This window comes from Erpetoichthys calabaricus, chromosome 2 (assembly GCF_900747795.2).
Source record: "Erpetoichthys calabaricus chromosome 2, fErpCal1.3, whole genome shotgun sequence".
NCBI classification, from domain to species: domain Eukaryota; kingdom Metazoa; phylum Chordata; class Cladistia; order Polypteriformes; family Polypteridae; genus Erpetoichthys; species Erpetoichthys calabaricus.
The window spans coordinates 108,423,423-108,436,799 of record NC_041395.2 but is presented as its reverse complement, the minus strand read 5'-3'; the positions used below and the strand labels follow the sequence as shown (position 1 = coordinate 108,436,799).

The following is a 13,377-nucleotide window of genomic DNA, read 5'->3' as shown; positions in this document are numbered from 1 at the left end:
CAGACTGTTTTGACACCAGCATCTGTTGAGGGTGGATTATAACTTCTCAGAAACTAACAGCCTCGTGCATTTCTTAGTTTCTCTTATGGTGGAGGTATAAATCGTCACCTACAAGATGAATATTAGCAACAGCTCAATTCATCCCACATATGGGGTGAGCATAAGTAGATTACAAAATGTTCTAGTTTTGTTTTTCATTCAGATGTTTCATATTTAGCACCGTATTGCATAATGCCATGAATCTTAATTAGCCATCAATCAATACATCAATTCTCCAACTCAGCTTTTTTTTTTTTTAAGGGACACAAAGAGATGGAAGCTCCTATCCCTGCAGCATCAGGTGCAGGGCAGGAAACAGTCCTGGACAGAACTTATTGTCACATACACCTTCACTCACATGTAACTTGTACATATTTGGGATATGTGAGGATATTTGAGTACCCAGGAAAAAAAAAACTCCACATAGATTGTGATCTGATAAGGAATCAAAGCCTGTCTTTGGAGATGTAATGCAAAAATCAGCAAACACTACTCCGGTATGCTTCAAATCATGAATATTTCCTGCCATCTTCTGAATCATGTGTAGCTTATCTGGAGTTGATGGGCTCGGGCCTCCATAATCTCTGACCTGAAATGTTCCCCATAATAGGATAAGCACATTGAATAAACAGGAAAAAATATACTTTGGTAAATACTCAGTTTCCAAAATTTTATACCAAAAAACGCTTACAGTACATTATGAACTCACTTTTCCAATAGATGGTTCTAAGGAAGCAAGGCTGGTGTCAAATCTTGGATGGGACACCATTTATCACAGAGCACACTTATGCACACCTTCACACACACTCATACTATGCCAATAAAACTTAAATATAAAATTGTCATCAATGTATTGATAAAGTATGGAAAGTTCCCAACGAGCAACTGTGCAGATTTCTCAGGGTGAAGTAAATAAAAATTAGAAAAAGTGGATGATATTGGAAAATCCCAGCCATGATGTGGGCAGCTGTTCGCCTCGACTAGAAAACTGCAATACTCCAGGAAATTTGAATCTCATTGGGCACGAAGTGATACAGCTGGAGGGGGCGGGGCCGCATAGCTTAGCTACAGCTGGGGGAGGCGGCGCCGCGCAATAGCTAGTTACAGCTGGACTGCAGGATATCAATAAACAGAACCCCCTCCACCAACTCCACTTATTTATTGATAACATTCATCACAACACAAGGAACACTTCGTGTTTTGTCAGGTCCTCTTGGTCGCCCCATGACCCCTTGTCCTTATTTGTTTGGGGGTCTGTGAGAGTATACAAATAAAAACACAGCTGTTCACAACTTTTTCCCGTGTCAGTTAGTGCTCACTAGCCTGTAAGACACGTGAGTGTGTAAATGCACAATAAGTATATGCTGCGTGTGTGTATAGGCATATGTGACCCAGTAGCCTAGTGTGTGCGAGCGCGCCTGCGGCTTTCAAAGCCCGAAGTCATTTCTAATCACAGCTTTCTGTAAAAAGCCTCGAAACCCGCACAGACAGGATGAGGGAGCAAAAGCGTCGCTCCTGAGCACCCTAGGGAGCCTCACTCACCACATTGCCGAGAAAGTCCGCCTCGCTCAAGTCTTCCAAATCCAGAAGAGCCGAACTTGAGAAAAGTTTCTCCGACGTGAAGTTTTCCAGAGACGCCTCCATTGTGGCGGCGAATGGCTGCGCCTCCGAAACTCAGCAGAGCGGCAGTCTGCAGGGCAACACTCGCCGGATGGCTGGTTGGCTAGACGTGCTGGAATCCTCCAAACTTTCTCTTTCTGTCACCCAGACTTGCACACTGAGTCGAAGGACCTATTGGATGGGTCCGGCTCGTACCCTGTCCCTGTCTGTCTTTCTCTCCCTTGAACCCTTGCGTTGGAATGCATTCGCCGCTGGAGCGTGCAGGGTAGATCCGTGCCTGCCTCCCGTCCCGGCCGATCTCGTTATCAGACCCCAGCTGGCTGTTCTCACTCGGATCTGTCTGAGGCACCTCAAAGAAACTACACCCGGATCCCGGATCCCAGCAGAGTCTCGATAGTTCTGAGTTTCTTGGTCAGACTTGCTTGAAGAGCTCGGGTACCTCATTCATATTCATGTTAGGACCGCCCCTTTTATTTAAAAGAAAACCGACACGGCTGTCCCAGATAAACCTCCGCATCCGTAAAGTCGTCTTTGCAATCAGGCTAAATATGAACCTAAGGAATGAAATATTATACACTGGAGAAACACGGTAGCTATTAGATTCGGTCTCCGTCTTCATTCAAGGAGAACTTTTTGATGGTACAAATAAATATTAAATTCTCTTGCAACTCCAAATTAACCCAGTATTCCACGTGATAAAGAGGCGTCCCGTCTGGGGATGGGTCCTACTCTGAGCTCTGTGTTATCGGAATTAGCTGTGGTCCCTCAACATAACTGTCACCTAGGTAATGATCATATTTTAATGCTAATATTGCCCCAGTCATACGCAAAGTCATCAACATGTATAACATTAATTTCTCTTTTAACCATTTTTCAGGTTGAAGGCCACGTTTTCTTGCTGATGCATTGGATATAAATGAAGAATAAGCACAGCATGTGGTGCCAGGCCATTGCAGGGCATCACCCACTCAAGCTCATACTGGGTCAGACCTTAAGGGATTTGGACTATGATAAAATAAAATTAAAAATGACAAAATAAAATTAACAGAAAGGCATAGGGAGACCAAGTAATCCATAGTGTTGTGGCAGAGCAGCATTAACCTCAGCACCAATGTGCTGCTCACTGTACAATATTTCATATCATTGTCACGCTAATGATACCCAGACATATCTGTCTTTGAATCCTATAGACATGATGTGACATCTATAAAATTACAAATTACGTAGAATGTGTCAAACTGTGGTTGAATAATAATTTCCTGAAGCTGAACGATGACAAGACAGAGGTTGTTGTATTTGGTGGACACCGGTATTGCTCACAATTGTTTGGCTCTTTATTTACAAGATCGGAAGCTAGGTGTTGTTTTTGATCTTGACCTTAGTTTTCAAAAACAGATCAATTCGGCAGTTTTTTCATCTAAGGATAAAAAGTAAAACAAAATAATTTGTCTCTCATACTAACCTAAAAAAATCCACTTTTTATTATTTATTGTTTAAATTACTGTAATTCCCTTTATATAGGCGCAAGCCAGCCAGCTCTGTCACACCTACAAATGGTCAAAATGCAGCTACATGGTTGCTGACCGGCACTTGAAAGAGAGAACATATCATTCCAGTCTTAGCATCATTGCACTGGCTTCCAGGTAATTTTAGGATACAGTTCAAGGTGTTATCATTGGCTTTTTAAAGCTGCTAATGGTTTGACACCTCCATATACTGCTGATCTGCTCCAACCACAAATTGTGTCACTTTCACTCAGGTCTTCAAATCAGCTTCTGCTCTTTGTGCCTTGAGCCTGGTTGAGCTGTTTCAATTCCGACCCCTCAACTTTGAAATACCATACCCTTAGAAATACAATTTTTAACATCATTTACGTCCAGGCTTAAGATTTCCTCTTTTTCAGTATCTTCTGAATCAGGTTAAATTGTCTTGTGACTGGGGTGTAATTGTTTGTGTTGAAATTTTATGTTCTGACCATGTGCTGAGTTTATGTTTTCTTTATGTTCTCTTAATGCTGTACAACACTTTTGGATGACATGTATGTGTTTTTAAATCTGCTTTATAAATACAAATTTACTTATTGATTTTATTGCTTTGAAACTGAAGTACATTCATTTTTGTGATTTGATGTGCCTTTAAAGTTGTAAGTAGAATGATGCGTAGACGCCTACCCTGCAATACATTTCAGAGGCTGCCACTTTGTCCTGTTTAGATGATGATGATAATGATGATGAATATAATAACAGTAATGATAATAAGATGATATTCTAGTGGTTGGCTTCATGGATCCCATGTCTTGGGTTCAAATCCCAGTCTATGTGGAGTCTGCACAGCCTCCCTTTGTTTCTTCTAAGTACTCCAGCTTTGCCAGTTAGGTTAGTTGGTGATTCCAAATTGGTCCATGTCTGTGAGTAAGCCCTGTGATGGACTGGCATCCTATCCATGGCCATTTGCTGCTGTGCGCCGAGTGCTGTCCGGGCAGGCTCCTGCAACCCTGAATTAGATTAAGTGGGTCTGAGTCTGTTACCTTATAGTAATAACAATAATATAGTTTATGTATATAGCACCTTTACTATGTTCACCATGTCTTATGTTCCAAATGATTGCAAACTAATGCATTACAGAGTAATTTGGACAGCATTCAAGTTTGGGAAGATTTGTGGCAGATTAAATTTATTGTAAGTAAATGTATAATATTACCCATAGTAAAAGTGTACTAAATGCACAATGGAAGTTCTGAAACTTAAAAGTACACATTATGAGAAGGACTTACTTACATGGTGGACTCATTACTACCCAGACAGTGCATGAAGCGATCGAGAAAGCTAATAGTATGTTAGGTTATATATCACAATATGTGGAGTACAAGTCAAGGAAGGTTACCCTTAAGTTATAAAACACACTAGTGAGGCTTTGCCTGGAGTAATGTGTACAATTTTGGTCTCCATTTAATGGAAAAAAAAATATAGCAGCGCTACAGAAAGGCCACAGAAGAGCAACTAAGCAGATTCCAAGACTAAGAGGTAAAAGCTATGAGGAAAGATGGAAAGATCTGAACCTTTCCAGTCTAAAAATTGGAGATTATGAGGAAGCATAGCTGAAGTATTTAAAATTATGAAAGGAATTAGCATAGCAGATTCCAGCTGTTGCTTAAAAATAAATTCTGCAACAGGAACACAAGGACACAACTTGAAATTTGTTGAGAGCAGATTTTGCACAAACACTAGAAGGTTTTTCTCCATGCAAAGATCCATATGATGGAAAAGATTAGTAAATGGTGTGGTGGGGAGAAGGACTTTATGAACCTTCGAATTCTGACTTGATATTATTTTGGGCAATACAGATGAATAGAATGTATGAATAGGCACAATGGCTTGTTCTCAGCACAATTTTTCTAATGTTTCAATGTAATCCAGCCCTTAATCAGAAGTGTTCCGGCCTGTTTATTCAGCTCATGGAAATGTGCTCACAATACAATATGCTATGAAGAATATGCTTCATTTTTAAATAGCACAATTCATGCTGTAAACTATTCCTAAAGCAAAATACATTACTCAGAGCATATTCTACATACATTTAGTGGCAACTTTATTAGATTCTATTCCCCAAAAATGAGTCATTCACTTGTTTGCACTTGGAAAAAACCTAAATTCATCAAACATGGAGTTAATAAAGATCAAAAGTCTGCCAAAGGGATGTTGGCTCAAATAAACGTTAAGGTATCCCACAGTTGTTGCAAATTAACTAGTGGTGGATCTTTATTCCAAATAGCTTATTCCATATCATTCTACTGATTTTTGGGCCTGACTAGGGAGTCTGGTCTGAATTCATCATCAAAGTTGTGGGACTGTTCCAGAACTATCCTAGTTTGTGGCATGGAACACTATCTGCCTGAAGAGTTCATTCTCAGTTGTATGCTGCCATGAAGAGATGAACATGATGGCCTACAATGTTCAGAAATCATCTAGCATTCACATGTTTCTCTATTCATATCAAGGTACTAATTTGGGCCAAGAAACATGACACACATCAATATTCTGCCAGTCAGCATTTTTGGCACCTAATCAGACGGATCCTTGCACTCAATGGGTTTTTGTAATAACTAGATATCCTTAATTTAGCAGGAAGAGGGATTCATTATATCAGTCAATATTTTTCCATTCTTCTAATGTCCATTGTTTGTGCTACTCATCCAGTTGCAGCTGCATGTTCTTGTATTTTTCACTGACAGACTTACCAAGCTGTGTTAAAATGTTGTGTATTTGGACTGGCCATTTTTAGTATCACTGTTGTATTCATGAATTAATTGACTAGAGGAGTCAGATGAAGTGGCTCGGGCATCTGATCAGGATGCCTCCTGGACGCCTCCCTGGTGAGGTGTTCCGGGCACGTCTAAGCGGGAGGAGGCCCCGGGGAAGACCCAGGACACGCTGGAGGGACTATGTCTCTCGGCTGGCCTGGGAATGCCTTGGGATTCTCCCGGAAGAGCTAGAAGAAGTGGCCGGGGACAGGGAAGTCTGGGCATCTCTGCTCAAGCTGCTGCCCCCACGACCTGACCTCGGATAAGCAGAAGAGGATGGATGGATGGATGGAATTCAGCACTCCTGTCAAACTTCATGCCAGGCTTCTTTGGTCACTTTTTTCAACAGTCTTTTCTTAACCACTGGACCGCTAGCTGGACGTTTTGGACGGTGACTTATTCTTGATCCACTTTTGAGACAATGATGCATTAAAACCTCCTAGAGTCGTTGTGCTTAAAACACACATGACAGCACCTCATTCTTTTAAGTGGCCCATCTTCCATTTGCATTGTATGTGCAAACTATGAGCAGGTCACTTAAATTGTTTCTTAATCCAATTGTATGCAAATTTGAAAAAAATTATAACTGAACGACCCTTAAATCACTTTGAATTATTGTTGGATTAAGTGCTTTTGAGAATGTATGAATGTACTATGTAAGTTCTTAAAGAGTTTAAGTATTGATTAAAAATTATAAATGTTGTGTATTAAGTTAAAATTAGCTAGCAAAACAGATGAAAAAAAACAGCACATGTAGGATCACCTTGTTCAACTAGTAAGGGGCAGAACTGGCACAGAGCAGGCACACAATAGTAGATGGGCCCAGGAGGTCTGTATTCCATATGAGGAAGTCACTGGTAACTGGAAAGCCCCTTTAAGTGCAAGTGTACATAAATAGGTCCTATTGGCCAATTGGCACGTCATTGAAATTACTCAGTGACCACCACAGTAAAAGAAAGGTCAAGAAGATGGGCAGAAGCTCAGGTAAGTAACCCCAAACTATGAGGTAGTTGCAGAGAGCTCCCACAAGATGCCCATGAGGCCCTATTGTATGTTATTGATGGCGGGAACTTCTTGGTGCCTGACTATCAATTGTTTAGTGGGGCTCAAGAATTCCTTCAGACTAAGTTCTGGACAGTTGGTCATCTGGACAGAGACATTGCTGACTGTGGAAGTGAGTCCAGGGATTGCTCCAAAAGTAACTAAATCTAAGCTTCAAAGCCACCCCTTGCCAATGACCCCTTGAACTTGGAGGATGAGTTGAACAGACTCGTTTGGTATTGAGGTAGTCCAGCCACAGATAAGAGAGAGACAGGAAGGTGAGTTTGAGGCTGATTTATGCTTGAAGCCCTGTGGTTTTTCATTGTCGGATTAGCAGGTAACAACTCCATCTAACAGACAGATGTCAGCCTTTACAGTGATGCCCAGTAGGGCAGCTAGTGTTTGTGTAATCTTCTGTTTATTTTAACACTTGAAGTATTTCTTTTGATCATCACTTCCTTGTATGGTACATGCTCTTCATATTGAAAAATAATTAGGAAATCCCATTACAACACAGGGCATACTCATGCACTCACCCACACTCTTACCCAGCCAATACATTAAACAAACACACAGACCTTTGTAATATACAGTAACAGAAAACAGGAGGATTCAAAAGAAGTCCCAGTGAACGTTGTGTGGGGGGGTGTGGTTGTGTAAACCATACCCAGACAGTGTTCAGGTCGGGACATTTTAGTCATTAGACTGCATGCATCACCTCACAATAAACGTGGCTGCATGAACTGATGAGCAACTGACATCTGCAGAATCTGGCAGGCATCCATCCATCCATTATCCAACCCGCTATATCCTAACGCAGGGTCACGGGGGTCTGCTGGAGCCAGTCCTAATAACAAATTAGCTGAACGTGACATTACTAGATCCTAGATAGGTTTAGACTTCCACAACTTTCAGGTTTTAACATTTCCTTAGATGATGATTTTATCCAGAGTGACTTACAAATCACAAAAAGTCACTTTGGATGAAAGCATCAGCATCAGTAAGTAATCACAAGGTCAATTGTTTGCAGATTTTTATTGTATTGTAATAGAAGCAGTTTAAATTATTTGCACACGGTGAGTCATAGGTGGCGACTAAACCATTCCATCGTCTGAACTGCAAGACCACATTGCCAATAGTTATAAAAATATATATCTTTGTAAAAAGTGTCTTCTAGTTTAGATGTAGAACACTTTTGGATTGACTCCATTAAGATAGGCATATCATAAACAAAACGTCGACTGACCAATCAAGATGTACTCTCAACTACATTATCTGCATGGCATGCTGGTATAACACCTACAAGATCATAAAGCGCTGCAGAGTGTGGTGAAGGTGGCACAGATTATTACCAGCACTCAGCTACCTTCATTTCAGCACATATGCACCCAGTACAGGGCCAGTAGATGCAGCAACAGGTTTTAACCACAGGTCAAAAGGCTATTAAACAGCCAGTCAAATAACAAATACAGCACATGATCTTGCATATATTGAACATCCATCTTCTTAACCCGCTTATCCAGGGCAGAATTACAGGTAAGAAGGAGCCTATCCCAGTAAGCCTATATAATTATATTATATATTGGATTTTATGCATATTGTTGTATATACAGTGCAATCAAAAAGTATTCAGACTCCTTCCCTTTCTTCACAATTTGCTATGTTGTAGCCTTGTGCTAAAATCATTTAAATTGATTTTTTCCCACATTTAGCAACACTCAATTCTCCAGAATGACAAAGCAAAAACAGTATTTTAGGTATTTTTGAAAATTAATTAAAAAAAGGTTGAAATAAAACCTTGACACAAGTACTCTGACCCTTTACCCAGTGCTTAGGTGAAACACCTTTGGCAGCTGTATGTATTCTATTTATTTTTTGTTGCTACTTTACAAATCCCACTAGTCTGTGGTAGACGTGTAAGTAAGAATCTTAATGTATTATGTACACCTGACAATAAACTTAAACGTGGAACTCCTGCAGTGAAAAAACTTTATATACATTGTCACTGATGTGTGATTGGGAGACAACTTCAGGATCAACTTGTTGTAATTACACTCTGAAAAAGGGGCTGCTGCCATCACTTAATACCGCTTCTCTTCTTTTCTTTGCAGACAAGATAATCCATTGTCCTACCTCTGATGACGTCACTTCTGGTTTCCGGTCTCCTGAACCCACCTTACACTTTTCAGCCCTTAAATCTGGCTCCTCTGCCATCTTGAGGCAGTCTACCATCAACCCCCATCTTAAAAGGCATACGTTTATTTTGTTTTATTAAAATCTTTTTTATAATTACACGGGATCACTGCTGTGCCCCAAATCTTTATGATGTTTTTGGTCTTGTTGTGATAGTGGCATACTCTCCTACCTGAACCCGCAATGCCTGGACCTTTATTTTAAGAGCTGACATAATTGTAGTTAGGTCTACCTGCTCCCGTAGAAATCCCTAGCATCCAGATTTACAATATTAGACCCGGTCCCCTTGGAGTTTTGTGCAACTAGTTTTTGGGTTTAGGACTCAATAAATTGGTTTTAGAACCTTTTAAGTCGGATAGAAGATTCAAGTTTCTTTGTTTGGTTATGTGTAAACCTAACATATAGGACAGAACATTGTTTTCTGAAAAGTGTTTACAATGGCTAAAACTATAACCTGAGAATTCCCAGATTTTTATAGATTGGCAAAAATATTCTGCGGGCTGCCCTATGGTACTATTACTATGATGTTAATAGCCTTGTGTTATAATTTTGTTTTTGTCCTTAGTTTTTCATAGCCTTCTCTTTCAAAAATTTCTGCTCTTTAATCATCCCTTATTAGGATATGGACTATAAGGGTTTCAAATATTTATTTTTTTTTTTATACATTAAAAATGTATTTTGCATTGCTGAAAATATTTAGTATTATTCTGATGTCACTTTTTCAGTTATGGGTGGCACTATTTTGTGAGCCTATCATCAAGATATGGCTTACTGGTTGTTGATGGTGTGGTCTCAGAGATCGTGACCTGTCATCAATTTATGACAGGTTAAAAGTTTGACACTGGCAGTCATTTTCTATCTGAGTTTGTGGATAACTTTCCAAAACACAAATGTGATTCTTTCTTTGCTATCTCTCAGACATACAATTTTTGACTACTGTTATGATATGGAGTCCCAAACACAGCAAAATAGATATGAGACCTCCTAAAAGGACCATAAAGGCTGGGTCTTAACTCAACCAGCTTGCCCAGGGAGACTCACATCAAATCCAGCTATCCTCAAAACTGCTAACTGCAGGTTTCTGGCCTAGCAGACTCCAAAAGTGGGAAGCTGGCAATATAATCAGAAATGTTCCAAAATATACCAGATACCCACTAGACAATATATAACCGAAAACCTTTTTTGAACAAGGCCAACAAGGGATACTTATAAATAAAAGATTTATTGTAAAAAATAGCAAAATATAAGCAAAATGCTCAAATATTAGGAAGCTATTTTCACACAGAGAACCAAAGACTCATGGAGTAAGCTACCAAGTAGTGTGGTAGACTGTAGGACTTCAGGGACTTTCAATACTAGACTTGATGTTTTTGTAGAAGAATTAAGTTAATAGGACTGGCGAGCTTTATTGAGCTAAATGGCCTGTTATCATATAGATTGTTATAATGTTCTAAAGAGCAAAAGATGGTAGAAAAGCAATCCTAAGGAAACAAGGTCTCAATACAAAATCCAGAAAACACAATCCTATTAAACATTGCAAAAGGTCAAGAATGCCAAGAAAAATCGAAGAACATAACAATAATTGCTCTGAGGGATAAGACACACAAACCTTAGAGCTTTATTATACTGTATAGCAGATTATTTTATCATTATCACATTCACATCATTGTGTCACCATTTTATCAATTTCTTTTTCGTGGTCTTAGCTGCTGATGGCATGGTTGAACATTTATGCTTGGGGAATGCAAATGAACCATAACAAATAATTACATTTTTAAATCTGAACTGTACTGCTACATATTTACATCACATCCCATGTCAAATATGGCAAATTGTTCATAATATAAATTTACTGTATGAAATAAGTCAACTTACATGAACACATTTCAAACTTTGAAATCATGAAAAAGTACACAAATACTTTTAACAGTATTTAAAGGACAGAAAACGCTGCTTTTTAAAATGTTTGCCTACATGTTTTAATTGTAACAAAATTAGCACTTTCGTATTTTAATAAGTTAAAAAATATACACAAAGCATAATATTTGGGTGCAACCTAGTTAACAGATTTAAAAGTGGGAGCATTTTTCTGCTATTTTTTTGCCCCATCAAAGAAACAGAGCTGCGGTAGGCTGGCGCCTTGCCCGGGGTTTGTTTCCTGCCTTGTGCCCTGTGTTGGCTGGGATTGGCTCCAGCAGACCCCCGTGACCCTGTAGTTAGGATATAGCGGGTTGGATAATGGATGGATGGAAAGAGACAGAGATCACATTTTTGTTTTTAAATATTTTGTCACTGTGGTATGTGTGACATGTGATGGAGATTTGCTCAGACCACCATGCTGCTGTTTGTACAGGCAGGCGTAAGCACCAGGCTGACTACTGAGGATCGGTTTTGCCGACAGGAATGGCTATTGAAAAACACTGCAGACAAGATGTACAAACTGAAATGATCTCTCTCAAGCTAAATATGAAACAATAAAATAACCTGTAATTGAAAGTGTATAGACTATTTCTGAATCTGTTTTAAGGATAAGCAACATGTAAGAGAGAGTTACTTTGGGCAGGAGGGATTATAGCATTCATTCATCCATCCATACACCCTCTAAATCCACTTATCCAGAGCGTGTGTGTTGATAATTAACATATTTACATTAACTGTGTCCTTAAAAGAAATGAAGAAAAAAAATACCCTTTATTTGGGGCTTATTTTAGTAACAAAGTGCATCTGCTGATGGGGGGGGTGGGCCACCCTGGCAACCACTTAAACTCCACCTATGTGGATGCCACCAGCATGTGGTTGGAAAGTGCGTTATTTGCTGGTTGTGTACTTTCTTCACTTAAGGATGCATAACTTTAAGGCTGCGCCCAGTGAGATGCCTCCAAACTTTAAGACCTTGACATGTAAACACCCCAAAAAACTAGTGATCAAAAAGTAAGAAAACAATTCTGGTTTTGATTTTAATTAGTTGTGACTTCTGGTTAGGAATGTGGTTTTAGTAAAAGATAAAAGTGGTCCTGTGTGTACTGAGCACTGCTTCATTTTTGCATCACTGTCACTGTCACATTGAAGTCTTGTCCACCTGGACTCCTCTCTGTATCCAACTCAAACACAACAGTCGGTGGACCCTAGGGCAGGGGTGTCAAACTCAGATAGTGGAGGGCCTCAGTGGCTCTAGGTTTTCATTTCAGCCACTTCTCAATTAGTAACCAATTACTGCTATAACCATAATCTACGCCTTTTTCCTTCATTTTAAGTGATGTGTATTTTAAGATTCAGAACACTTCATTCTTTCATTTAACAATCTTCTTCTTCTCTTTCAGCTGCTCCTGTTAGGGGTGGCCACAGCAGATCATTTTCTTCCATATCTTTCTGTCCTCTGCATCTTGTTCTGTTACATCCATCACCTGCATGTCCTCTCTCACCACATCCATTCCTCCTCTCCTCCTACTTCCAGACACGTCTCCCCCCCCTTCTTCTCCTTCTTCTTCTTCGGCCAACAATTCCCAATTCCCAATTTCCGCCAGCACCCTGTTGGCTAACAGTACTGGTGGCAGTCGTTGTTAACCCAGGGCTCAACCAATCCGGTATGGAAATTTGTATTGTTGTCTGCATATTGATTTGGCAAAATTTTACACTGGATGCCCTCCCTGACATAACCCTCCCCATTTATCTGGGCTTATGACCGGCACGAAGAAACACACTGGTTTGTGCATCCCCTGTGGCTGGGTTATTCTTTCATTCTTCCATTTAACAATAATGGGTTGTAAAGAGTGCCAAGTGATGACCAACTAATCCATACACCTCACACTCAGTTCCTGGAGGCCCAACAGTTTTGTTCCAACCAGTTTCTAAATTAGAAGCCAATTTTTGCTGTTAGTGAGACATGTTGTTTAATTCGGTGGCTTCTTAGTGCACTTATTCTAATTTTGTTTACAGTTTCTGAGAGCATCATCAACATGTTTGATGGCCCAGATTAGGTCAATATTTCTCAGATCTTTACTTTCATCTTTTCAAATATTTTATTAAAACAGATATAGTATGATGGACACATAGGTGCAAATGGGATCTAATTAGCTAGTTGTCTGTTGCATTGGGAGTACAGGTTGTCATTATTTTACTATTGTTTGTTGTGTTTTGCACTCTCTATGATTGTAATCTTTAATTCATTGCAATCAATTAATAAA

General features: G+C 39.6%; 1 protein-coding gene and 1 long non-coding RNA gene across 2 annotated transcripts in view; one reads left to right on the top strand and one right to left on the bottom strand.

Moving 5' to 3' along the window:
- Positions 1-2,107, bottom strand: part of creb3l1 (cAMP responsive element binding protein 3-like 1) — a 39,671-nt gene extending 37,564 nt beyond the window's left edge. Inside the window, exon 1 of the mRNA XM_028794327.2 lies at positions 1,582-2,107. Within this exon, the coding sequence (XP_028650160.1) occupies positions 1,582-1,683 (102 nt within the window). The 5' untranslated portion in view covers positions 1,684-2,107. The remainder of the gene's footprint in view (positions 1-1,581) is intronic.
- Positions 1-9,236, top strand: part of LOC114646235 (uncharacterized) — a 54,270-nt gene extending 45,034 nt beyond the window's left edge. Inside the window, exons 2-3 of the long non-coding RNA XR_007934095.1 lie at positions 2,537-2,642; positions 9,112-9,236. This is a non-coding gene — a long non-coding RNA (uncharacterized LOC114646235). The remainder of the gene's footprint in view (positions 1-2,536; positions 2,643-9,111) is intronic.
- The last annotated feature ends 4,141 nt before the right edge of the window (positions 9,237-13,377 follow it).